The sequence below is a fragment of the Delphinapterus leucas genome, chromosome 16 (genome assembly GCF_059928025.1).
Source record: "Delphinapterus leucas isolate spDelLeu-1000000601 "Yukka" chromosome 16, BTC_Dleu_Yukka2, whole genome shotgun sequence".
Classification (NCBI taxonomy): Eukaryota; Metazoa; Chordata; class Mammalia; order Artiodactyla; family Monodontidae; genus Delphinapterus; species Delphinapterus leucas.
The window spans coordinates 39562544-39589866 of NC_143144.1; the positions used below are offsets into that span (position 1 = coordinate 39562544).

Genomic DNA, 27323 nt, shown 5'->3' on the forward strand with positions numbered 1-27323 from the left:
GTGGCATTAGGCACACGCGTCCCTTCTCCCAGGGAAACCTCACTCCAGGCTAACGTGCTCTGTCCCCATGGCGGGCTGCCCCAGGCTAAGGGGCCCAGATGCTGTGGAGCTGGGAAGAGGGCCCCTGGGAGCAGCACTTTGTTCACAGCTTCCTCTCCCTGAGCTGAGCCCCGCCCTTCCCACCGGCCCTGCCAGCTTCCCAGCAACAGAGGGGAGAGTCCCCGTGCACAGGTCAGAGCCAGTTAGTGGAGAGGGGCAACTGAGGTACACGAGAAAGGAGGAGTGGCCGCAGGGAGGTTGATGACATCTGCAAAGTGACAGCGGTGTTCCCCCAACAGGCGTGGGAGGCCAGGGCTGTGTCGGTTATGAGAGGGTCCAGAGCCCTGCCCGCTGCTACACCAGCACAGTGCAAACACACCCTGACAATGCATGGTCACAGCTGCTCCCACTCTCCAGACCCCTGTGCCGGGGACCCTGATTTGGAGGGCCCAGGTGTCCCAGAGGCCCTGGACCTTGTCCCCTAATACACAGTGCCGCAGCCTCTCCCGCTCACTGCGGCTGGAATCCAGGATGGAGCCTTGAGCTCCCCACCACAAGGCCGAGGCCAGGGGAGGAGGCAAGCTGGGTCCAGGGTGGGCAGAGCCTCAGCACTGTTTCTGGAGTCTGCTTAGAGCTCGAATTGGTCCCTTTCAAGTGCCTTCAGTGACACTTGGTTCACAGAGAGAGCAGAGATTCTGCAAGACCTGCACAGCTGCCTGAAACCTCGGTGCTCTTGTAGAAGAATTTGCAATGAATTTTACCAACCTGATGAAGGGCTAAGGGCACCTGTCTGGCTGTGAGGTGCTGCCCGAGATGCCTGTCTCATAAGCTACGTGCTCTGCCTTCTCCAGGGACTTTGCTCCCCTCACCTCATCTCCCCAGGATGTCTCTGCCTCCATCCACTGAGGGAGGCTCAGGCTTACCTTGTCATTCACACAGTCCTTGCTGGCAATTTTCATGTCTTCGCCTGTGAAGGTGACACCATTGTCCAGGCTGTAATCAATTAAGGCCTCCCTAAAGCACAGAAAGTTAGAGGGTAACCACCAGATTGAATAGACACAGTTCTTGCACTTGACTCAGTCCATAGCACACAGCTCTCCTCATGGAAATGACTTTGAACATCAGCCATTCAGGGCTACCAGAGAGCAGACAGCAGGGGTAGGGGACGTTCATCCCCAAGCACCATGAGATTGACCTCTGCAATGAGGGCTGACCAGGCAGTGAGGAGCCCTGCATGGGGTCAGACGCCCTCAAGACCAGGAGCGAAGTGACCAGGGATGGCTGTATGGTGGCACCATCCCGACTCCTCTGTATGTACACGGTATGTTGGCTTCACTCGGAAAAGCTGCCTGGAGCAAAGGTACCAGCCCTGGGGCACACCATCTCCCACATCCTGCCCTCCTCAGCAGAGCCTGGGCCACCGCGGATCCCTGAGCTCCTCGGGGGATTGTCAACCAGGGCAGGTGCGGAGGATGCCCTGAGCCCTCCCAGAGACAGACATGTGCTGCCCCAGCAGTGGTGGCTTCTGATATTCTTGGCTCAAATGGCCCCCAGGCGTAGTACTTACTGTCCAGCCTTGTCAAATGTATGTCCTGGGCAAATTAATTTTTCTTGATTCATAAAGGTGGGTGTTTTATCTAAAAGAAAACCACGTGAGAAGAATGTCAGTGGACTTGTCCACCCATCCACCCCTCTCCTTCTGCCTGCCTTGGAAGCAGACCTGCCACTTTGGCAGATGCAGCTTCTCTTCTCTGCCTTCTTCTGACACCTACTGTGTACCAGGCACTGTCAGGGCTCTGGCGTCTAGTGGGAACAAGGCAGGCAGAGGCCCTGCTCTCAAGGACCTGACAGTTGTGGGACTGGAGAGGGAGACAGACAATAAAGTAAGAAACAATGAAAAAAATAAGTGCCGGAGTGAAAAGTGCAGTGACATCAGAAAGCAAGGGACGGGATAGAGAAGGGAGGGGAAGGGACAGCTGCTTAGGAGCAGGTGACCTGCCCTGTCTTTTAGAGACTCAATTTCTCTTTAAGAAAAAGTGAAATATTTATACAGGACATGATTGGATGTCTGGGATTTGCTTCACAATAATCAATGGTGAGAGTATCATCAAAACCAGATTGGCCAGGATTGGTAATTACTGAAAGTAGGGGAAGGCTGCTTCAAGGGCATTAACAAGCTTTGCTACTTTTGTATGTTATTGAAAATTCCCCGTAAAGATAAGGTCTCACTGCGGCGGTGTTCCTGGAGTTGAAACCAGATGAGGGGAAAGGCAGGGAAAAGTCTGGGGAAGATGGTCTGGGCTGTGGGAGCCTGTTCCAAGGCCTGAGGCATAACTAGCTGAGCTTGTTGTGGGAAAGAGGTGAGTGAGGAGAGGGGGCGGGGCCTCGTGGGCCCTGAGAAGGGGTTTGGGCTTTATTCTAAGTGCAGTGAGCCTGTCGCATGGCTGGCCAGGTTCGGGTAAGTTTGGACACAGAGGTAGCAGGGCCTGCAGGTGGACTGGATGTGGGATGAGAGCAAAGAGGAGTCAAGGACGACGTACAGGTTAGTGAGCAGAGCGCCTGGGTGGGTGGTGGTGACATCTATGGACACAGGGAAGCCTGAGGGGAACAGGGCTTCTGTGTTCGTGCTTGTTCTGTAACTTTATGGGAGCTGGGAGGTGGCACTCCGGAGGCTCAGACAGTCCGTAACTAGTAGCTGTGGAACCTTCTCCTCTCCTGAGCCCTAAATCTTTTCACACCCTGACAGTGGCCACAGGTCAGGCCTGTTGCGCACAGATGGTCCCCTTCCAGGTGACCAGCTTTTGGCTATAACTCATTCTCAGATTAGCTGTGAACTTCTGAACTGTGCTCCCCTTCATTGGTGCTGATATAGAAGCTAATCACCAGTTATGTTTAGGGGGAAGGATTTGTGCCTGAGGGTTAGGGTGATCGGGATTAGTGTGAAAAAATCACAAGGAAATGTGGTGTAATCTCCATAGTGTTCACAGAGCAGGGAGAGTGAGGTGATGGCAGACACCTCGCATACAGAGGGCCAAGAAAGGCATGGCTGGCTGCAGAGGAGCTTTCTTTTTTTCTTTTCTTTTTTTTTTTTTTGCGGTACGCAGGCTTCTCACTGTTGTGGCCTCTCCCGTTGCGGAGCACAGGCTCCGGACACGCAGGCTCAGTGGCCATGGCTCACGGGCCCGGCCGCTCTGCGGCATGTGGGATCTTTCCGGACCGGGGCACGAACCCGCGTCCCCTGCATTGGCAGGCGGACACTCAACCACTGCGCCACCAGGGAAGCCCTCTTTTTTTTTCTTTTAATTGAAGTATAGTTTTTTTTTTATATATATAATATTATACTAGTTTCAGGGGTATAGCATAGTGATTTAAAATTTTTAATAGATTATACTGCATTTAAAGTTATTACAAAATATTGGCTGTATTCCTTGTGCTGTACAATATAAACTGTAGCTTATTTATTTTATGCACAGCATAAAATTACCTCTTAATCCCCTACCCCTGGATCTTGCTCCTCCCTGCTTCCCTCTTCCCGCTGGCAAACACTGGTTTGTTCTCTACATCTATGAGTCTGTTTCTGTTTTGTGATATTCAGTCATTTATTTTATTTTTTAGATTCCATGTGTAAGTGATAACACAACAGTATTTTCTTTCTCTGTCTGACTTATTTCACTTAGCATAAATACCCTGTAAGTCCATCCATGTTGTTGCAAATTATAGAATTGCATTCTTTTTTATGGCTGAGTAATATTTCCTGAGTAATATATACCACATCTTTTTTTTTTTTTTTTAAATGTACATTGCCTCTTCTGTTTGATTTTGAGCTCCTTGTGAGCCTAGACTACATGTTTTGGGTTTGTTTTTATTTTATTTTATTTTACTTTTTAAACATCTTTATTGGGGTATAATTGCTTTACAATGGTGTGTTAGTTTCTGCATTATAACAAAGTGAATCAGTTATACATATACATGTGTTCCCATATCTCTTCCCTCTTGCATCTCCCTCCCTCCCACCCTCCCTTTCCCACCCCTCCAGGCTGTCACAAAGCACTGAGCTGATATCCCTGTGCTATGCGGCTGCTTCCCACTAGCTATCTACCTTACATTTGGTAGTGTATATATGTCCATGCCTCTCTCTCGCTTTGTCACAGCTCACCCTTCCCTCTCTCCATATCCTCAAGTCCGTTCTCCAGTAGGTCTGTGTCCTTATTCCTGTCTTACCCCTAGGTTCTTCATGACATTTTTTATTCTTAAATTCCATATATATGTGTTAGCATATGGTATTTGTCTTTCTTTTTTGACTTACTTCACTCTGTATGACAGACTCTAGGTCTATCCACCTCATTACAAATAGCTCAATTTTGTTTCCTTTTATGGCTGAATAATATTCCATTGTATATATGTGCCATATCTTCTTTATCCATTCATCCGATGATGGGCACTTAGGTTGTCTCCACCTCCGGGCTATCGTAAATAGGGCTGCAATGAACATTTTGGTACATGACTCTTTTTGAATTATGATTTTGTCAGGGTATATGCCCAGTAGTGGGATTGCTGGGTCATATGGTAGTTCTATTTGTAGTTTCTTAAGGAACCTCCATACTGTTCTCCACAGTGGCTGTACCAATTCACATTCCCACCAGCAGTGAAGGAGTGTTCCCTTTTCTCCACACCCTCTCCAGCATTTATTGTTTCTACATTTTTTGATGACGGCCATTCTGACTGGTGTGAGATGATACCTCATTGTAGTTTTGATTTGCATTTCTCTAATGATTAATGATGCTGAGCATTCTTTCATGTGTTTGTTGGCAGTCTGTATGTCTTCTTTGGAGAAATGTCTATTTAGGTCATCTGCCCACTTTTGGATTGGGTTTTTTTTTGTGATTGAGCTGCATGAGCTGCTTGTAAATTTTGGAAATTAATCCTTTCTCAGTTGCTTCATTTGCAAATATTTTCTCTCATTCTGAGGGTTGTCTTTTGGTCTTGTTTATGGTTTCCTTTGCTGTGCAAAAACTTTGAAGTTTCATTAGGTCCCGTTTGTTTATTTTTGTTTTTATTTCCATTTCTCTAGGAGCTGGGTCAAAAAGGATCTTGCTGTGATTTATGTCATAGAGTGTTCTGCCTATGTTTTCCTCTAAGAGTTTGATAGCCTTACATTTAGGTCTTTGATCCATTTTGAGCTTATTTTTGTGTATGGTGTTAGGGAGTGATCTAATCTCATACTTTTACATGTACCTGTCCAGTTTTCCCAGCATCACTTATTGAAGAGGCTGTCCTTTCTCCACTGTACATTCCTGCCTCCTTTATCAAAGATAAGGTGACCATATGTGCGTGGGTTTATCTCTGGGCTTTCTATCCTGTTCCATTGATCTATCTTTCAGTTTTTCTGCCAGTACCATACTGTCTTGATTACTGTAGCTTTGTAGTATAGTCTGAAATCAGGGAGCCTGATTCCTCCAGCTGCATTTTTCGTTCTCAAGATTGCTTTGGCTATTCGGGGTCTTTTGTGTTTCCATACAAATTGTGAAATTTTTTGTTCTAGTTCTGTGAAAAATGCCAGTGGTAGTTTGATAGGGATTGCATTGAATCTGTAGATTGCTTTGGGTAGTAGAGTCATTTTCACAATGTTGATTCTTCCAATCCAAGAACATGGTATATCTCTCCATCTATTTGTATCATCTTTAATTTCTTTCATCAGTGTCTTATAATTTTCTGCATACAGGTGTTTTGTCTCCTTAGGTAGGTTTATTCCTAGATATTTTATTCTTTTTGTTGCAGTGGTAAATGGGAGTGATTTCTTCATTTCCCTTTCAGATTTTTCATCATTAGTGTATAGGAATGCCAGAGATTTCTGTGCATTAATTTTGTATCTTGCAACTTAACCAAATTCATTGATTAGCTCTAGTAGTTTTCTGGTAGCATCTTTAGGTTTCTCTATGTATAGTATCATGTCATCTGCAAACAGTGACAGCTTTACTTCTTCTTTTCCGATTTGGATTCCTTTTATTTCTTTTCCTTTTCTGATTGCTGTGGCTAAAACTTCCAAAACTATATTGAATAAGAGTGGTGAGAGTGGGCAACCTTGTCTTGTTCCTGATCTTAGTGGAAATGCTTTCAGTTTTTCACCATTGAGGACGATGTTTGCTGTGGGTTTGTAATATATGGCCTTTATTATGTTGAGGAAAGTTCCCTCTATGCCTACTTTCTGCAGGGTTTTTATCATAAATGGGTGTTGAATTTTGTCAAAAGCTTTCTCTGCATCTATTGAGATGATCATATGGTTTTTCTCCTTCAATTTGTTAATATGGTGTATCACATTGATTGATTTGTGTATATTGAAGAATCCTTGCATTTCTGGAATAAACCCCACTTGATCATGGTGTATGATCCTTTTAATGTGCTGTTGGATTCTGTTTGCTAGTATTTTGTTGAAGATTTTTGCATCTATGTTCATCAGTGATATTGGCCTGTAGTTTTCTTTCTTTGTGACATCCTTGTCTGGTTTTGGTATCAAGGTGATGGTGGCCTTGTAGAATGAATTTGGGAGTGATCCTCCCTCTGCTCTATTTTGGAAGAGTTTGAGAAGGATAGGTGTTAGCTCTTCTCTAAATGTTTGATAGAATTCACCTGTGAAACCATCTGGTCCTGGGTTTTTGTTTGTTGGAAGATTTTTAATCACATTTTCAATTTCAGTGCTTGTGATTGATCTGTTCATATTTTCTATTTCTTTCTGGTTCATTCTTTGCAGGTTGTGCATTTCTAAGAATTTGTCCATTTCTTCCAGGTTGTCCATTTTATTGGCATAGAGTTGCTTGTAGTAATCTCTCATGATCTTTTGAAGTTCTGCAGTGTCAGTTGTTACTTCTCCTTTTTCATTTCTAATTCTATTGATTTGAGTCTTCTCCCTTTTTTTCTTGATGAGTCTGGCTAATGGTTTATCAATTTTGTTTATCTTCTCAAAGAACCAGCTTTTAGTTTTATTGATCTTTGCTATTGTTTCCTTCATTTCTTTTTCATTTATTTCTGATCTGATCTTTATGATTTCTTTCTTTCTGCTAACTTTGGGGTTTTTTTGTTCTTCTTTCTCTAATTGCTTTAGGTGCAAGGTTAGGTTGTTTATTTGAGAAGTTTCCTGTTTCTTAAGGTGGGCTTGTATTGCTATAAACTTCCCTCTTAGAACTGCTTTTGCTGCATCCCATAGGTTTTGGGTCGCCGTGTCTCCATTGTCATTTGTTTCTAGGTATTTTTAATTTCCTCTTTGATTTCTTCAGTGATCACTTCGTTATTAAGTAGTGTATTGTTTAGCTTCCATGTGTTTGTATTTTTTTACAGATCTGTTCCTGTAATTGATATCTAGTCTCACGGCGTTCTGGTCGGAAAAGATACTTGATACAATTTCAATTTTCTTAAATTTACCAAGGCTTGATTTGTGACCCAAGTTATGATCTATCCTGGGGAATGTTCCATGAGCACTTGAGAAAAATGTGTTCTGTTGTTTTTGGATGGAATGTCCTATAAATATCAATTAAGTCCATCTTGTTTAATGTATCATTTAAAGCTTGTGTTTCCTTATTTATTTTCATTTTGGATGATCTGTCCATTGGTGAAAGTGGGGTGTTAAAGTCCCCTACTATGAATGTGTTACTGTCGATTTTGCCTTTTATGGCTGTTAGTATTTGCCTTATGTATTGAGGTGCTCCTATGTTGGGTGCATAAATATTTACAATTGTTATATCTTCTCCTTGGATCGATCCCTTGATCATTATGTAGTGTCCTTCTTTGTCTCTTCTAATAGTCTTTATTTTAAAGTCTATTTTATCTGATATGAGAATTGCTACTCCAGCTTTCTTTTGATTTCCATTTGCATGGAATATCTTTTTCCATCTCCTTACTTTCAGTCTGTATGTGTCTCTAGGTCTGAAGTGGGTCTCTTGTAGACAGCATATATATGGGTCTTGTTTTTGTATCCATTTAGCCAATCTGTGTCTTTTGGTGGGAGCATTTAGTCCATTTACATTTAAGGTAATTATCGATATGTATGTTCCTATTCCCATTTTCTTAATTGTTTTGGGTTCGTTATTGTAGGTCTTTTCCTTCTCTTGTGTTTCTTGCCTAGAGAAGTTCCTTTAGCATTTGTTGTAAAGCTGGTTTGGTGGTGCTGAACTCTCTCAGCTTTTGCTTGTCTGTAAAGGTTTTAATTTCTCCATCAAATCTGAATGAGATCCTTGCTGGGTAGAGTAATCTTGGTTGCAGGTTTTTCTCCTTCATCACTTTCAGTATGTCTTGCCACTGCCTTCTGGCTTGCAGAGTTTCTGCTGAAAGATCAGCTGTTAACCTTATGGGGATTCCCTTGTGTGTTATTTGATGTTTTTCCCTTGCTGCTTTTAATATGCTTTCTTTGTATTTAATTTTTGACAGTTTGATTAATATGTATCTTGGCGTAGTTCTCCTTGGATTTATCGTGTATGGGACTCTCTGTGCTTCCTGGACTTGATTAACTATTTCCTTTCCCATATTAGGGAAGTTTTCAACTATAATCTCTTCAAATATTTTCTCAGTCCCTTTCTTTTTCTCTTTTTCTTCTGGGACCCCTATAATTCGAATGTTGGTGTGTTTAATGTTGTCCCAGAGGTCTCTGAGACTGTTCTCTGTTCTTTTCATTCTTTTTTCTTTATTCTGCTCTGCAGTAGTTATTTCCACTATTTTATCTTCCAGGTCACTTATCTGTTCTTCTGCCTCAGTTATTCTGCTATTGATCCCATCTAGAGTATTTTTCATTTCATTTATTGTGTTGTTCATCATTGTTTGTTTCATCTTTAGTTCTTCTATGTCCTTGTTAAATGTTCCTTGCATTTTCTCTATTCTATTTCCAAGATTTTGGATCAACTTTACTTTCATTATTCTGAATTCTTTTTCAGGTAGACTGCCTATTTCCTCTTCATTTGTTAGGTCTGGTACGTTTTCATCTTGCTCCTTCATCTGCTGAGTGTTTTTCTGTCTTCTCATTTTGCTTATCTTACTGTGTTTGGGGTCTCCTTTTTGCAGGCTGCAGGTTCGTAGTTCCCGTTGTTTTTGATGTCTGTCCCCAGTGGCTAAGTTTGGTTCATTGGGTTGTGTAGGCTTCCTGGTGGAGGGGACTAGTGCCTGTGTTCTGGTGGATGAAGCTGGATCTTGTCTCTCTGGTGGGCAGGTCCACGTCTGGTGGTGTGTTTTGGGGTGTCTGTGGACTTGTTATGATATTAGGCAGCCTCTCTGCTAATGGGTGGGGTTGTGTTCCTGTTTTGTTTTTTTTTTTTGCTGTATGTGGGCCTGTCACCGTTGTGGCCTCTCCCGCTGCGGAGCACAGGCTCCAGACGCACAGGCTCAGCGGCCATGGCTCACGGGCCCAGCCGCTCCACGGCATGTGGGATCTTCCCGGACCGGGGCACGAACCCGTGTCCCCTGCATTGGCAGGAGGACTCTCAACCACTGTGCCACCAGGGAAGCCCTGTGTTCCTGTTTTGCTAGTTGTTTGGCAGAGGGTGTCCAGCACTGTAGCTTGCTGGTCGTTGAGTGAAGCTGGGTGCTGGTGTTGAGATGGAGATCTCTGGGAGATTTTCGCCGTTTGATATTATGTGGAGCTGGGAGGTCTCTTGTGGACCAGTGTCCTGAAGTTGGCTCTCCCACCTCAGAGGCACAGCACTGACTCCTGGCTGGAGCACCAAGAGCCTTTCATCCACACGGCTCAGAATAAAAGGGAGAAAAAGTAGAGAGAAAGAATTAGTAGAAGTAGGAAGGAAGGAAGAAAGAAAGAAAGGAAGGAAGGAAGGAAGGAAGGAAGGAAGAAAGGAAAGAGGGAGGGAAGGAAGGAAGAAAGAAAGAAGGAAAGAGGGAAGGAAGGAAAGAAAGAAAGGGAGGGAGGGAGGGACGGTGGGTGGAAGGAAGGAAGGAAGGAGGGAAGGAAGGAAAAAAGAAAGAAAGAAGATAAAGTAAAATAAAGTAAAGTAAAATATAATAAAATTATTAAATTAAAAAATAATTATTAAGAAAAAAAATAAAAAAAAACCAACAACAGACGGATAGAACCTTAGGACAAATGGTGGAAGCAAAGCTATACTGACAAAATCTCACACAGAAGCATACACATACACACTCACAAAAAGAGGAATAGGGGAAGAAATCATAAATCTTGCTCTCAAAGTCCACCTCCTCAATTTGGGATGATTCGTTGTCTGTTCATGTATTCCACAGATGCAGTGTACATCAAGTTGATTGTGGAGATTTAATCCGCTGCTTCTGAGGCTGCTGGGAGAGATTTCCCTTTCTCTTCTTTGTTCTCACAGCTCCCAGGGGCTCAGCTTTGGATTTGGCCCCGCCTCTGTGTGTAGGTCGCTGGAGGGCGTCTGTTTTTCGCTCAGACAGGACGGGGTTAAAGGAGCCGCTGATTCGGGGGCTCTGGCTCACTCAGGCCGGGGGGGAGGGAGGGGCGCGGAGGGCGGGGCGAGCCTGCGGCGGCAGAGGCCGGCGTGACGTTGCACCAGCCTGAGGCCCGCCTTGCGTTCTTTCCACATCTTTTTTATCTCTTCATCTGTGATGGACACTTATGTTGCTTCCATATCTTGTCTATTATAAATAATGCTGCTGTGAATGTTGGGGTTCATGTATCTTTTCAAATTAGTGTTTTTTTTGCTTCAGATATATATCCAGTAGTGGAATTGCTGGATCATATGGTAATTCTATTTTTACATTTTTGAGGAATCTCCATACTGTTTTCTCTAGTGGCTGCACCAATTTTTGGTGCAACACATTCCCACCAATACCCCAGTATACTGGGGTTCCCTTTTCTCCACATCCTGGCCAACATTTGATAAGAGCCATTTCGACAAGTGTGAGATGATATCTTATTGTGGTTTTGACTTGCATGGTTAGTGATGTTGAGCATCTTTTTATATAGCTGTTGGCTATCTGTATATCTTCTATGGAAAAACGTCTATTCAGGTCTTCTGCCCATGTTTTAACTGGTTTTTTTTTTAATACTGAAGTGTTTGAGCTATTTATATATTTTGGATATTGACTCATCAGTCATATCATTTGCAAATATTTCCTCCCATTCAGTAGGTTCTCTTTTCATTTTATCAATAGTTTCTTTTGGTGTGCAAAAGGTTATAAGTTTAATTTGGTCCCATTTGTTTATCTTTGATTTTGTTTCCTTTGCCTTAGGCGACAGGTCCAAAAAGGTATTGCTACAATTTGTGTCAAAGAATATTCTGCCTGTGTTTTCTTCTAGGAGTTGTATGATTTCAGGTATTATAGTTACATCTTCAGTGCATTTTTTTAATTGGAGTATAGTTGCTTTACAATGTTGTGTTAGTTTCTGCTGTATAGCAGAGTGAATCAGCTATTTGTATACATACATCTGCCCTTGTTTGTATTTCCTTCCCATTTAGGTCACCACAGAGCACTGAGTAAAATTCCCTGTGCTATACAGTTAGTTCTCATTAGTTATCTACTTTATACATAGTAGTGTATATATGTCAGTCCCAATCTCCCAATCCATCCCACCCTGCCCCTTCACCCCTTGGTACCCGTACGTTTGTTCTCTACATCTGTGTCTCTATTTCTGCTTTGCAAATAAGTTCATCTATACCATTATTCTAGATTCCACATATATGTGTTAATATACAATATTTGGTTTTGTCTTTCTGACTTACTTCACTCTGTATGACAGTCTCTACGTCATCCACATTTCTGCAAATGGCACAATTTTGTTCCCTTTTATGGCTGAGTAATATTCCATTGTTTATATGTACCACATCTTTATCCATTCCTCTGTTGATGGACATTTAAGTTGCTTCCTTCTCCTGTCTATTGTAAATAGTGCTGCAATGAACATTGGGGTGCATGTTTTTTTTTGTGGTACGCGGGCCTCTCACTGTTGTGGCCTCTCCTGCCGCAGAGCACAGGCTCCGGACGCGCAGGCTCACGGGCCCAGCCACTCTGCGGCATGTGGGATCTTCCCGGACTAGGGCACGAACCCACGTCCCCTGCATCGGCAGGCGGACTCTCAACCACTGCGCCACCAGGGAAGCCCTGGGGTGCGTGTATTTTTTGACTTATGGTTTTCTCCAGGTATATGCCCAGGAGTGGAATTGCTAGGTCATATGGTAGTTCTATTTTTAGTTTTTTAAGGAACCTCCATACTGTTCTCTATAGTGGCTGTATCAATTTACATTCCCACCAACAGTGTAAGAGGGTTCTCTTTTCTCTACACCCTCTCCAGTATCTATTGTTTTAATGCAATTTAGATTTTTTGGTATATGGTGTGAGGAAATGTTCTAATCTCATTCTTTTATGTGCAGGGTGTCCAATTTTCCCAGCACCACATGTTGAAGAGACTGACTTTTCTCTAGTGTATATTTTTGCCTTCTTTGTCATAGATTAATTGACCACATGTGCATGAGTTTATTTCTGGGATCTCTCTACTCTTCTGATGATCTATGTGTCAATTTTTGTGTCATTACTCTGCTGTTTTGATTACTGTAGCTTTGTGGTATTGTCCGAACACAAGGAACACAATACCTCTAGCTTTGTTCCTTTTTCTCAAGATTGCATTGACTATTAGAGTTTTTTTGAAGTTACATACAAATTTTAGGATTACTTATTCTATTTCTGTGAAAAATGTCAGGGATTTTTTTTCCTAGGAATTGCATTAAATTTGTAGATTGCTTTCGGTAGTATGGACATTTTAACAATATCAATTCTTCCAATCCATGAACAAGACCTTTCTTTCAATTTATTTGTATTTTCTTCACTTTCCTTCATCAATGTTTTATCGTTTTCAAGTATAGGTCTTTCACCTTCTAGGTTAAGTTTATTCCTAGGTATTTTATTCTTTTTGATGCAATTGTAAATGGGATTGTTTTATTAAATTCACTTTCTGATATTTTATTATTAGTGTACAGAAATGCAAGAGATTTCTGTATATTAATCTTGCATCCTGCAACTTTATTGAATTCATTTATTAGTTTTAATAGTTTTCTTTGGTGGAGTTTTTTGTATTGCTTTCTGAATATAATATCATGTCATCTGCAAATAGTGACAGATTTACTTTTTCCTTCCAATTTGGATGTCTTTTATTTCTTTTTCTTGTCTGATTGCTGCGCCTAGGACTTCCAATATATCTTAAATAGGAGTGATAATAGTGGGCATCCTTGTCTTTTTCCTGATTTTAAAAGAGAAGCTTTCAGCTTTTCACTGTCAAGTGTTGTGTCAGCTGTGGGTTTGTCATAAATGGCTTTTATTAAGTTGAGATATGCTCCCTCTATACCACCTTTGATAAGAGTTTTTTTAAAAATCATGAATGTATGTTGAATTTTGTCAAATGCTTTTTCTGTGTCTATTGAGATGGTCATGTGATTTTTATCCTTTTTTTGTTGTTGCTGTTGTTAGTGTGGTGAATTATATTCATTGATTTGTGGATATTGAACCATTCTTGCATCCCTGAAATAAATCCCACTTGATCATGGTGTTGATCCTTTTTTATATATTGTTGAATTCAGTTGGTTAACATTTTGTTGAGGTTTTTTGCGTCTATATTCATTAGAGATATTGGCCTGTAATTTTCTTTTTCTGTAGTGACCTCGTTTACTTTTGATATCAGGGTAATGGTGACCTTATAGAGTGATTTTGGGAGTGCTCCCTCCTCTTCAATATTTTGAAATAGTTTGAGAAGGATAGGTATTAGCTCTTCTGTGTAAGTTTGGTAGAATTCCCCTGTGAAGCCATCTCATCTTGGACTTTTGTTTGCTGGGAGTTTGTTGATTACATATTCAATTTCAATACTAGCAATCAGTCTGTGCAGCGTATCTATTTCTTCCTGATTCAATCTTGGAAGATTTTATGTTTCTAGACATTTATCCATTCTTTCTTGGTTGTCCAATTTGTTGGCCTATAACTGGTTGTAATATTCCCTTATGACTTTTTGTATCTCTGTGATATCAATTGTGATTTCTCCTCTTTCACTTCTTATTTTTTTAATTTCGGTCCTCTCTCTTTTTTTCTTGATGAGCCTGGCTAAAGGATTATCCATTGTCTTTATCTTTTCAAAACAGGTCTTGATGTGCTGGGGGATTGATTACTTCACGGCTTTGCATATGAAGGGAGAGGTTACCAGGCTTCCATCCAGGTCTCTCCCTCCACTTGTCCACTTTGCCTCTATCCTTACAGTGTCTACAGTGAGTGGGCAGCAAGGGCTTTGACGGCTTGGTTGGATGAAGGGAATGCAGTGTGTTGTGTGATATTTCTTACTTGGAGGCACCAAGTGGGTTACTTACCATAGACTTTGCTGAAGCCCAACTCATATCTGCAAACAATTTCATCCTTTCTTTGTTGATCTAGGTCAGATGTAAAAAATGTCACTTCGTAGGCTTCTGCAAGGGTAACATCCAAAGGTCTGTGTTAGGAGGGGCTGAGTGCTATCTTCCCTCTGATCTCACAGTTACAGAAGGTCATCCAAAACTGAACTCCCAAGTGATTCCTATGAGGAAGCAGCTCTGTCTGAACCAATATCTGTGTACCTGCTGTGCCAGATCCTCTCCTGGTGTCACTGAGGGTCCACTCTGAGGCTGCTGGACTGGGCTTTGAGCACTCAGGTTGCTGCTACAAACCTCTCTGAACTGTTGAGCACATTAAAAGACACCCAGTCTCCTACCCTCCATAGGAGCAAACCCAGGCCCTGAAGTACCACAGTCTTCCCTAAGAGGTACAGGCAGTGCTCTCCACCATAAATGAAAGAGGAACCCAGACAACACAGGCTGAAGACAGTCCTGACCCTTGTCTGAGCTGAGCACACAAACCTGGGTGTCTGTGGGGCTTTTTGACACTAGGGGGTCTGCTTCTCCTCCGTGTCTCTCTCTCTCTGCCTATGGCAGGCTGGAGACCCCAGGAGCAAGGCCAGGACCTGGGTGAGGCAAGGAGGAGGTGAGGACCCTGCACAGGAGAATCCCCCATGGAAGGTGAAATCCTGTCTCAGCTGTTGTTCTGAAGTCGGCAATGAGTGCTCTGCCCCTCCCTCTTCCTGCTCCTTCATGTGCCTCACACAACCCCCCACGCCCACCACAGAGATTCACCAAGCACTTTCTTAGGCCCAGGTGGGAGACACTGATAGGCAGTTCTGGGCCATAGTGGCTCCCCAGGCTTCTGGGTCCCCACTGGTGCTTCCTGACAACTGAAACAAATACTAGGGGATCCAGAGGGGGCAGCTAGTGGTCCTGGCCCCTGGAGCTGGCCAGGATAAATGCAGATCTTCCTGTTGCAAGTCCATGGTATTTAGCCTGCACCCCTGCCTCCTGGCCTAGGCCGGCTAATGCCAATCCCAGATACTTGATTTGCGCAAGGTCAAGTAACTTGAGAAATATTCCTCAGAAATGCCAGCACAGCCTTGGACCTGGCAGTGCTGATTCGTCCTGCTTCAGATCTTCCTGTGGTCACCTCAGATCAAGGTGGAGTTTACACATTCTCTTTTGAAGTAAACAGATTCTTGGGCTGTGGGCTGAAGCTGGCCTGCTAACATGTTTTGATAGGCTTTTGGAAGCAGAAAGCCCCCACAGAGGACCTGGCAGTCCCGGCCTCATGGTGAAGGTTGGACCCAGCCTCCTCTTCCACGTAGCTGACAGGAGGGAGGGCGGCAGCTGAGGGAAGGGCCGTCTGATAGCCCAGCGCACAGCCCGTGCCGCACCCTCAGGAGCAGCGCAAGCTGCCCTCCGCCTGGACACCCTCCTTCCTCCTTGTGTCTCCTGCTGCCCTCAGCCCCGCTCGGGTGCTGCTTCACCTCTGCAGCAGCGCCCCCTGTGCCCCAGGCACTGCCGCTCCCTAAGGGGGGCTTCTGAACTCCGGCAAGTCTCCAAAGTAGAAGGCAGGGTGATGGTTTCAATATTTCATCAAAAGAGACTTGCAGGTAAAGGATTTTTGCTTTGTCCAGAAAGCTGCTCCTTTTGCTTCCCAAACCCCTCCCCCTGCACCCCAATTCCTCCAACAGTATCAATCACAGGAAGAAAATGAAGTCACAGGAAGGTCTAAAATCGGCTTGCAGGGCTGCGTGTCCCACGTACAGTCCACTGCCCACCAGCTCTCAGGCAGCAGAAGGACGAACAGTCCGGGTAAGGGAGATGGATCCTTTCTGGAACAGAGAGCTTTCTCTCTGGAAGAAAAGTTGTACACCAGGCCAGCTGGGGGCTCCAGAGAGAGGAGCTGGGAAGGCAGGCGTCTCCCTGAGAAGGCTGGTGGAGCTGAGCATGAAAAGGGCATCTAGCCTGCCTGAGACTGACACAGGTACACAGGTGGACGTGACCTGCCCTGGGGTGGGCCAGTCTGGGAGCACCACATGCTGCTTGGGACAGTCACTTTGAGAGAAACTGGCCACTGACCAATCCCTGGACCAACTGTGACCAGGGATAGTCTGGGAAGGGAGATGAGGGGACTTTCTGGGGGCATATGTAGTGCTGTGACTCTCCATGGGGTTTGTGGTTACACAGGTATTGCGTGCATCTGTCAGAACTCATCAAATGATACACTTAAGTTTGCTGAATTTCAAAAAGAGAAATCTTAACAAAAATTGTCTCCAAATTCAAGGTATGTGGTGCGGTAGCCTGATGACGGTAATTTATTTTGGAATGCATCAGAAAATCAGATTACTGTTGAAGACAGTGAAACAGAGAAAGAGAGCTAGCTAGATTAATATGAAAGAGAATACCGTCAGATATTAAGTGCCTCCAGGTGGTAGAGATGGGGTGCCCACTGTACAATTGTTTCCACTTTGCTGCAGGTTTGAAATTACCCATAATCAAAGTTTGAAAGAAAAAGAATTTACTGATCAATAAAAAAAAAGACATGGACACAGCCAAGCAGAAGTCCCACTTCCTACTGGGTGACAAGTGACTAATGACAGGAACAGAGCAAAGACTGTGGGAAGCCAGGGGGCAAGCTGACCAGGAAAGATTTCGGGGTTGAGGCGCTCTGAGAGTGAGGCTGCGTGGGCTGGACCCTGTAAAGCTAAGGAAGGTTTTGCAGGGAGCCCAGTCCCCCCAGCCCCCAGCCTCTGCAGCAGGTGGGCTTAGAGCAGAGGCTGGACCTTGGAGGGTCTGGTTGTCTGGCTCAGGGGCCTCAGCTTCCATGGTCAGGCTGGGGTAGGGAAGTGGTCTTCTCTGTCCCTCAGGCCCTGTGCAGAGAATGGGCTGGAGCACAGGTCTGGAGGCAGGGAGGTCAGCAGAGGCCTCTGCCTAGTCCTGGAGGGAGGCCGAGAGGATGAAGAGGCCACGTGCCTCATGCTCCCCACTCCCGGCTTCCCCACACCCGGCCCACTGACTTATTCAGAACAACAGCCTGATGAACAGCTTCTTCTACTTTATTTGGGGCCCAGGTTCCTGCCTTGAGCTTTCCCTCCAAGTGACAGTCATGCTGTGTGGCAGCTTTTGACAAGATGACAGCAGCTGTAAAGGCCAGAGCAGCAGTGCTGGGCCACGCCTGCAGAGGGTGTGCGGTGGGCACCTGTCACCTCAGCTGGGCCACCACAGGGCGTGAATGACAATGGGCATCTTCCCCTGTGGTTTGACAGGCCTGTGTATGTCCCAGGGACATAATCAGAGAATTGAAGCTGTCAGGGTGCTGCACGGCTCAGACGACACACCAGAGAAGCAGTGACCCATGTCCCCACTTCGCACGGCAGGTCACAGTGTGGGATTCAGGAGGAGTCACACAGCTGCCACCCACAGCAGGCTCAGCTGGAGACGCTTTCATCCTGGATGTTCTTTAACCACTTCCCTCCCCACCTTGGGCTCAGCTCGGGGGTGGGGGCAGCACCAGGGGTCAGTGATGGAAGTGTTAGTGGCAGCTCCTGTTGGTGAGGGCCACCGCTTCTAGATCCTGTGCCAGTCACTGTGAGCTCCCCTGCATCTATGTCTCACTGCAGACCTGATAGTGGGTATTGCTGTTTCTACTTCTTGGCGACAAAAGTGGAGCTCACAGGTACTCAGCATTTTGCGCCGGTTTCGTGCCCATGGGCAGCAGAGCTCGGATACAAACACTGCTCTGTGTGACCCCATGGCCTGTTGCACTGTAACCTTGCAGTTCAGAGCACCGCGGCCAGGCCCAGCTTCCTGGGTCTGCGTCCAGCTGCATCCAGCTCTGTGCTGTTACCAGTGGGAGCATGTGCTTATCCACCCACCCCAGCTCCACAAATCCCAGTGATGTGGACGTACGAGCCAGCACACACAGAGCTCACTGAGAGAGAGGGCTTCTATCAGAAAAGCAACTGCACAGGATCCTCTCCATACTGATGCAGGGACCCTTCCGAGGGGAGAGAGGGCATCCTTGTCAAGTTCCAGATCTCAGGGAGAGGCCGACCCCGTTGAACTGGTTGGTGTAGCGTTGGCTGTGAGTATTTGTTGGATGTCTTTGTCAGGTTTGAACTGCGTCCAACTTTTTTCTTCATCCATTGAGATAATCATGTTTTCCTTCTCCATCTTCCTGATGTGGTGAATTACATTGATATTTCATATACAGAATCAGACTTGCATTTCTGGCTTGATACCTAATTAGTTTTGATGTATTATATTTTTTATGTGTTGTTGGATTTCATTTGCTAAGTATTGTTGAGGGTTTTGTAGTATATATTTAATTTTTAAAAGAAATTTTTGTTTTAGTTTTATAAACTAAATTCATTTTGGTCACCTTTGTCCAATATATGTATTCAAGTCTATACCATTATATGGTATACTTTAAATTTATCCAGAGCTATATTTCAACTACATGTCAATAAAGCTGGATGATAAAAGTAATTACACATGCATATCCACACACAACTCCCAACATGCACGCATCATACAATGACACACTGACTTATATATCTGTACACTCATGTGTTGGACAGATTTCCATACAATCAGCTCATACACATACATCACACACAGACACCACAGTCATAGGAACCACACACACACCATACACACTCACTCCACTCACACCACACATACGACACACACACACAATCACACCACAAACAGAAACACACCATGTACACACACCCCACAGTCACAACACCCACACCCCACCCAAATGTGTCACACACACACATAGAACCACACACTTCTGTATAGATGTGTGACTCTGGCTCCTACCTCCTAAACAGACAAAGTAAGTGTCCCCAGCCGTCACTTCCATGCAGGAATTTTCCACCAGCTGGAACAGACAGTGGGGTGGCAGGGTCAGGGAGACTGATGGCAGAGGCATAGGAAGAAGACACCCCATCTCCCCTCTCACGGTTAGCCCACACTCACCGAGGTAACAAGCTTTTCCAGGGACTTGAATTCGTCTATCCCATACATTTGGTCTTTTCTTTCTACAATATCATGCAGCTACAAGGGAAGTGGAGATGGTGGGCACACAGCCAGGGCTTGAGGACACAGCAGATCCTGTCCCAGGAGACAGGCTCTTGCCTTATGCTGTGTTGTACTCCAAGGGCCACATCCTGGTGTCTGCCAGCAGCCCACCCTTAGCGAGTGGAAAGCTCCTCCATCCACACCTCTGGTGTGTAGGTTTCACAACACTTGCTATACATTGGCGGTGGCTATGTGTTCTCCAAACAGTTGGGGTGGGTAGAGGGCCATCATCTGGGGGTCTCTGGGACAGCTGCCTTTGAAAGCATTCCCTATCTGGGCTCAAGAGTGGCACCTGGTTAGCTGAACACCTGGTTAGCTGTTCTGAATTACCTGGCCTTTCTTATAGTCTTTCACGCCCAGGCAGTAAACTTTGGCCCCCATATCCCGAGCTTTGTCAGCCTAAGAGGGAAAAAAAGGTTTGAGTAAAAATACCCCAATACATGGAGCACAAAGCTGGTAATGATGGACTAGACTCACTTCACTCTTAGTTGCTAGTAACGTCCTTGGCAGCAGTGGTCCAGTGGTCAGAGTGATAATCAGGCTGGAAGCACTGCTGTCTGCAGAAGAAGCAGGGAGTGGCCTGGTCAGCAAGGCACCTGGAGTGACCTGCCTCAGGCTGCCAGGCCCACAGCACTGCTCTCACACCTCCTCCTCCTGGGGAGAGGCCACCCTGACCCGAGTACCCAACACCCAGAGCACCTAGAGGGAGAAGGGGCCTCAGCCCAGGACCCACTTGACAGACAAGGAGCCTGAGACCGGATCAGAGCCCTTCCTAGTGGACCTTCACTATGGACAGGTGGCACGGCCTTTGCCCTGAAAGGCAATTGCAGCTACTTCACTGGACAAGGACAAGCCTCTCAGGTGAGCGCAGGGAGGAGCAGCCAGAATGACTGTCAAGGTGCTTGGGCAGCAGCCCCCGCCCAGCTCCCCGCCTTTCCCCAGCAGCCCATGCAGCCTTCCTGACAAGGGCTGCGACCCTACAGTCTCGATGCAGGTGGTCTGGGCCAAGCACAGCCATTGCCACTGGCGGAGGCACGGTCACAGGATGAGAGTCAACCCGAGGGAAGAGGCTCACGGGAAAGGAGGCAGAGCCAGAGCTGTGGCGGACAAAGCGTGGGCAGCCAGGGGGACACCAAGGTCTCTGTTCCCTAAACTGAACCCCGTCTGCTCGCCATAACTGGAAGTTCTCTTTTCTTTTTCATGCAGCCCAACCATAGGTCAAGCATTTGATACCTAGTAAGAACCAGGAATGTAATGCATGAAGCCATGTGGTTCTCGGAAGCATCCCTGGGGGTGGTTTTCATCCTCACTGCGCAGAGGAGGAACCTGCAGCACAGAGAGGACAAGGGACTCGCTCCAAGGTCAGTGCTAGGATTGGCCAAGGTGGGTCTGCACCAGCCCTTGCTGAGGCTCGCACCTGGCTCTGTCCCACCTGAGCACAGTAACGCCAGCAGGAAGCTTACCTACTGAGTTAGCTTGTTGAATCTGTTCATTTGCCTGCAACAAAATGAAGGAAATTGGTGGAGGGCAGTGAGATGACCCAATAATACTCTAAGAACTTGGTAAAGCAGAATAAATTCTCAGAGCTGTAGGATCTGTACCTTTTTAAATCCTTCCTGCATGTGTGTGGCTCCACTAGGTACTATATTCTGAAGTCTGCTAAGACCATCACGAATTTCATTTCTGAAAAAAATCAGTAAAGGGAGTTGAGGAGGAACGAGGGTTGACTGTTACAAAACAGACCACTTGTCCTGGTGCCATTCTGCCCTGTGGAGACCTGCCTGGACCAGAGAGGACACAAGTGGCCCTGTGGTGACCTCTCTGCCTGTGTTTTTGACACTGACAGGCCTTGGTCAACGCTTCTCTGTCCCCCATTCAGCGGTTGTGGAGGATGCTGCTTTGCTGGTCCCATGGGTAGGGCCTGGCTTTCAATGTGCTCATCCCTGTCTCAGGCTTGCAGACCTCAGCGGACTCAGCAAGGGCGCTGCCTTGACCGTCCGTGGTGAGGCGGGAGCACCCATGGCTGTGCACCTGTGAATCCAGCACCCCCAATGTGACTGGCGGTACTGCTGGCACCTAAGGGGTCCCTGGTGAGGGCACATCACCTTCCAACAGGCAAGGCTGAGTTTGGAAAGGTCACTCTGCTGATACCCCTGCCCTGTCCCCTCCTCCCCTGCCACAGACTCGTGAGCTGGACTTGGTCCCTCCAAGCCACTTCCCCCTCTGGATCGGTACTAAAGGAAGCAGTCAGGATGCTCCGTTAAGAGTCTAGGGCTCCTGGGCTTCATGTGCTCCTGAAGAAAGAGACCATAAGCTGGGAAAGAGGCCTGAGGCCCGTCCATGTGGGAGGAAGAGAAGTGGCCCCAGGCTGCCATGGGGATGGGCTGTCGGCCTCTGTTAAAGCAGATAGCAGGGGATGGGACTGGGACACACCAGGGGTGGGGCTTAGGTTCAGGCTAGTGCAGTGTGATGGGCTGAGCTGTCACAGCAAGTCTAAGGAGAACATGGTCCCTGAAGGCTGGCTCTTGCCTTGTGCAGAAGGGATTCTGCCGCGAGGTGCGATCTGAGAGCCCCAGGTCCTGCCCTGCCTGACCCAGCCCAGGAGCTGAGGAGGCTGTGACCCAGGGCCAGTGGAGGCCAAACCAGGCCCTGCCCACCCCAGCACAAACACCCTCCCCTCTTCCTGACACTTTTGGGAAGATTTCCTTTTTGTTGACAGCACCCCCAAATATGCTGGAGCTCTCATCTCTCCCCAGCCTTTGGCCCGGGACTGAGCTTGGCCAGGCTTCACTCCTGCCTGAGCGGGCCTTTTTCTTGGGCTGTCCCCGCCCCATCCCTACTCCCAGCTCTGTGCACTAGGCTGCTTATGCCCTCATCAGGCCCTTCACTTCTTAAGATTCCACCCCGTTTTACACTCCCCTGAGCCCACTCCCACTTCTGACACCTTCCCTTGAGGAAGGCATCGTCACCTCTACTTTCCAGAGAGGACCCCGGAGACCCTCAAGAGCCTCCCCACAGCTCCCTTGGTTCAGGCTCTGAACCCCTGCCTTGGAGGAGGCAGTGGTCCTCCTGTCCCCCACGGGCAGCTCCTCCCCCAGAGGCCCCCGCCCAGCCCCCATCTCTCTTTCTGCCACCTGCCTGACAGCCCCCCACTGACTTGCTATCTTCTACCTCAACCTCACTCAGGTCTCTCTCTCTCTGAAATGCAGAAGACAGGGACACACAAAACCACGTCTTCCCCTAGCTCACCTAACAGGAAGCACAGCCCCTGCTTCTCCTGGGAGCCAGGCATGGGGAGTGCTGTGTCCACGCACTGGCACCAACACACTCCCTGGGTTCCGATCATTTGCATCATGAGCGTCGGAACCTCCCGGCTACTCAGGAGCTCCGTAGCTTCCCACCTCCAGGGCTTTGGGCACATCGCTGGGCCCTCCCAGTGGCCCGCCTAGGATGCTGGCGTGTGATGCTTCCCTCCTGCACCCCAGCCCACACTCGTGGGCTCCCTTGTCTCAGACCCACCAAGGGACCAACCTCCCCTCCACTGAAGCTCCAGCACTTCAGCACTGCCCACCCCCGCCTCCTGGTTCTGACTGTGCCTCCCCTCTTCCCCCACTGGCCCAGAGCAGAGAGTGGTACACAGAGCAGGTGCCCGACACAGGCCAGTGTTCACAAAGGGCCCACACATCTGCTCCACCGGATCCCAGGCGTCCTTGCAGTGAGCCAGTTCTCAGGACAGGGAAGAGCGCTGAGAGGACACAGGACAGCTGGAGGGCAGGGCTAGAGGGGGCGGAGATGGTCTAGCAGCACAGGGTCTGCCAGGGCCAGCGCAGCCAGGGGTCAGTGGGAGCCATGGAGCCGGGGCTGGGGGTCAGAGTGGACACTGAGGGGAGCCCAGATTGGCCCAGCCTGCTCCCAGTGGGTCCGCATGAGGTCTCAGGGAACCCCTCAGTTCCCTGTTTTTCCCTGTGAGCACTCCCACCAGGCCTGACTGGGGGATTAAAGCAGTACTTACCTGTCTGAGGTGAGCTTCATGAGGGTGTGGCCCAGAGTGGAGTAGGTGATGAAGGACATCCGCAGGTCAGGGCTGGAGAAGTATGAAGACGAAGTCAACAAGCAACCAGGAAGGGGGTGCATGTCAATTTCCCTGCTCCCATTCCAAGTGTTTTGCTTCGGGGACCCGTTTCCTGAACACTGGAAGTTCCTATAACTTAGTAAAGGATTCTGAGGCCTGTGGAGGTGTGGGGCCTTCCTGCTCCCTCTTTATACTCCCCCACCCCAAATCTCTCTGTCTGTCTGTCTCTCTCTCTCATACACACAGAGGCATGCACAAGAAGATAGATACTCATGTACTTCTGCATGAGCCTCCCAACTGGCCTCTTTCCTACTGTAAAATTCTTTGAGACTCACCCCTTTTCTCTGCTTGCCCACCTCCCCATGTCCTGACCATCTCAAAGAAATTATTCTACCTCTTTTCAGCCTTTCACACATCCCTCCCTTTTCTCTCCCTCCACTGTCTTCTGCTCCATTGACCCTCATTATTTTTTCTCTCAATTGCTACCATAGGTCCCTAGCTGTGCTCTCTACTGCTCTTGGCTCTTGTTACAAATCATTTTAACCACTAGTATCAGACTTTCTACCTGGAGGACCTCAAGTATCATATTAGACACTTGCTCAAGAACCATCTATAGCTCCCAACTACTCACAGCGGAATTCTGAGCCCCTTGGCCTGGCATTATGATCCTCAGTGGTTCTGGCTCCACAGTGCTCTGTCTAGACTCATCTCTCAGCCTTCCCTGAGTTAACACTACTCTCCAGTCATGTAGACCGCTCACTCCACAAGAAATGTCCTTCATCGTTCTTCTACCCTCTTTTCCCCATTCTTTAGGATCTAGTTCAAAATTCCACATCCCCTAGAAAGTCATACTTGGCTTTAAAAAGATAAGAATACTTGCTTTTTCCTTAAAGTTACTAGAAATTCCTTTTCACTTTTCTTTTAGCCCTTGGCACAATTTAACTCAGCGTTTGGTTACTGGTTTGCCTGTTTATTAATCTGTGCGCTCCTCAGGGGGCAGACTGTGTCCCCTACAATGTGGCCTGACCTCAGGCAGGAGCCAAGAAAGCTGCTGAGACCTGATGGAACCAGCGTGATCTGTCCTTTCTGCTTCAGAACACCCCCCTGGACTCTGTGCTCCTGACCAAAGGTACTTCTGTGACCACCGAGTCTAAAGAGCTATGTACCCTGCCCGGCAGAAGAAAACACTAGCCGTACTTTGTGTACTTCTCCACTATTTCATGCACTAATTCGTAAATGTCCTTCCAAATACCATTCGCCTTCTGTGACCTGAAAACAAAGAAGACCTGAGTCAGAGAGATGAGGCGCATCCATCCAGTGGGCAGTGTTTCTGCCTCTCGAGCTTCCAGCAGACACCTTGGCAAATCCTCCCCATCCCAGGTAGCGAAGGGCTGCCACACTCCCTCAGTGACCTCAGTGGGTCACCCTGGTGGTGACTTTCATCATTGTGAGTGCTGGGGAGGGTAAACGACCAGACCCATGTGCAGGGGGATGAGGGTCTTTGGGTGGCAAACCAGGATGGTTGATCATTTTACTTGGGGCTTTAAGACAAGGAAAGAGGGAGAATTCGTTGGTTAGAAATGCCTCCAGCGATTCTGACATGTTGGCTCTCGTCCCTCACGTATGGACACCCAACAGGTACCCTGGCCTCAGGCCAGGGAGCATGTGTTACTCAGACTGTTTTATTACAATTTTTTTTCTCATCAGCCTGCAAACTAGGCCTGGGACACTGCTGTCCTGACATCATGATACCCACCAGCAGGGAAAACTGCAGGCCCTTCCTGGTCTCCGTCAAGTTTTTTGCTCCCATTGTCTTTAACGTTAGTGCCAGGACGGAGACTGAGGAGCCTGAAGCAGGTGAGGATGAGGTGCTGTGCTTTCAGATAAACCTGGCCTAGCCCACTGTGGCCATGCTCTAGGCTTACTCCTCACTGATGGCCTGGGGATGGGAAATGGGTGCATAGGGCCCATTCTTGGACGCCTTCAGCTCCTCTTCCCCTTTGCAGAATCCAGCAAGACTCAGTCCTGTCACACCCACTAACCTCTAGGCTACTTCATCCAATGTCTAGGAGCTCTCTCCCTTTCCAGTTGATTGCATAAGCAAATACCTTCCCTACTCTACCTCCCAGAATGTTTTGAGGATGACAGATGTGCAGCAAAGGGCTCTGGGGACCGTAAAGTGCTTCAGTGATATTGGGAACCATACCACTGTCACTACTGAATGAGTAAAATTTGTCCTCAGCCCCACGGAGGAGTTGAAAATGGAACCTAGGCAATCTGTCCAGTCTGAGGACACGCCCCTCCCTTTCCTTCCTTGAGGGCCAGAAGGTACCTAATGCACAGCCCTGGTTTCCCAAGGCCACAAGCAGACAGACCAGAGCGTTCATCATGTGCACACAAACTGTAACACGTGGGTCTCCGAGTTGTCAAAGAAAGAAGCAAAACGTTTAGAACCAGCCAAGCCAAGGACTTTCTAAGCAGTGACACTAGGAGAATGCCTAACAGATGACACGGCAATCTCCCTGGGGCCCAGGAAAAATAGAGGTCATTCGGGTAAATAACAAAACAAAACAAACATCAGACAAACCCAGAAATCACAGTGAGCTTCTTCCAAGTGCTGACAAGACAGCTTCTAGCAATCACCTGCCCCTCCAGCTGTTTAAGGGACGTGCAGGTCACAGATCCAGGTCAAGCTGACAACCATCCAGAAACTCTATGGTGTTTTGTTTACTTTCCAAATATAAATGTTCCTGGGAACAAAGGCCTGGGGCACTAATTCTAACTCAGGAACAAGGAGGCCACAGAGGTGTGTTGCTTGGGTCTAATCAAGACTGTTCTTGTCTCCCCTCTCTCAGAGGCTGGGTTCTCTTGGACTACTTCCTGTCATCAGTGGTCCTGTGGACAGAGGTGCCCTGAGGAGCACCTGGGCCAGGCGGGAGAGCCACTCACGCGTCCACTATGAAGTACAGGTCAAAGGCACCGTCGCAGGATTTCAGCTTCTTCCAGTTGTTTCTGTGATGGCTGGTGCCCAGGTGGAAGCTTCTGTGGTTTGGGAGGTGGTGCAGGGATCTCCCTGGGCTTAGCTGTAGAGGCTGTAGCGCCAGCATCAGGAAGAGCATGGAGCCCAGCATCCCGGGCCCAACATTCCCCATTTTCTTGGCCAGTCCCCGTGGTCCCACTACACCCTGGCTACTTCAGGCCACCTCAGGCTGGGACATGTGCTACCTTCGCTGGTTCCAAGGGACCACCACTCCTCCAGCCCTTTCACTAAGGTGCACTGCTGCTGTAAGCCTCCCCTGGTATCTGCCCTGAGGGCAGAAGAGGCAAGAGGCTGGCCTCAGGAGATGTCCTCACTACCTGCATAATCCTCCCCTGTGATGTCCCTTATGATGGACAGGAAGGTTGGCATGGTGGCTTTGTGATCCGCAGGTCTGCTCAGTGTCCTGCTATTGACAGTCCCAGTGGGGAGGCATGGGTGGGAGTAAGATGAAGCGTCCATTTGTTCTTTATCCCAATCCCTCTCAGGTGGCTATTAAATTCCTCGGGAAACCCTGCCTTTCTGTCAACTGAAAGAAGGCAGCTGAGGTGGCTTAGATAAGGACATCACTGTTGGGTCAAGGAATTGGGAGCCTGGAGTGCTGCAGTGGTCACTCGTGTGACCCAGTGGATGGAAGGGTCTAGAAGTGGAGGAAGGCCTGTAAGGATGTCAAAGTCCTTTGTTAATGAGGGCCATTGCAGTTATCTTCTTCTGTGTAGCAAATCACCCCAAACTCAGTCGCATAAAACAAGAACGATTTTGT

General features: G+C 47.2%; 2 protein-coding genes across 2 annotated transcripts in view; both read right to left on the reverse strand.

Annotated features, from left to right (window-relative positions):
- LOC149747262 (uncharacterized) overlaps window positions 1-27323 on the reverse strand; it is an 80585-nt gene that overhangs the window by 2020 nt on the left and 51242 nt on the right. The gene's annotated exons all lie outside the window — the stretch shown is intronic.
- LOC149747263 (anthrax toxin receptor-like) lies at window positions 816-26885 on the reverse strand. Its single transcript, XM_089898407.1, has 12 exons — window positions 26473-26885; window positions 24721-24792; window positions 23464-23535; window positions 21053-21134; window positions 20915-20948; window positions 19929-20008; window positions 19782-19850; window positions 19350-19427; window positions 19191-19251; window positions 14352-14447; window positions 1607-1676; window positions 816-1053 (listed from the first exon to the last, which is right to left on the reverse strand). The coding sequence occupies exons 1-12, from the start codon at window positions 26673-26675 to the stop codon at window positions 816-818; spliced, it is 1155 nt and encodes a 384-aa protein (XP_089754533.1). The 5' UTR covers window positions 26676-26885.

What these genes read in the sequence shown, in the direction of transcription:
- LOC149747263 (XM_089898407.1), bottom strand. Translation starts at nt 26,675, where the DNA reads ATGGGGAATGTTGGGCCCGGGATGCTGGGCTCCATGCTCTTCCTGATG. An exon ending in ATAGTGGAGAAGTACACAAA is followed by an intron (nt 23,536 to 24,720) that starts GTACGGCTAGTG and finishes ATACTTCTCCAG; the next exon opens with CCCTGACCTGCGGATGTCCT. An exon ending in TGGAAAAGCTTGTTACCTCG is followed by an intron (nt 19,252 to 19,349) that starts GTGAGTGTGGGC and finishes TGTCTGTTCCAG; the next exon opens with CTGGTGGAAAATTCCTGCAT.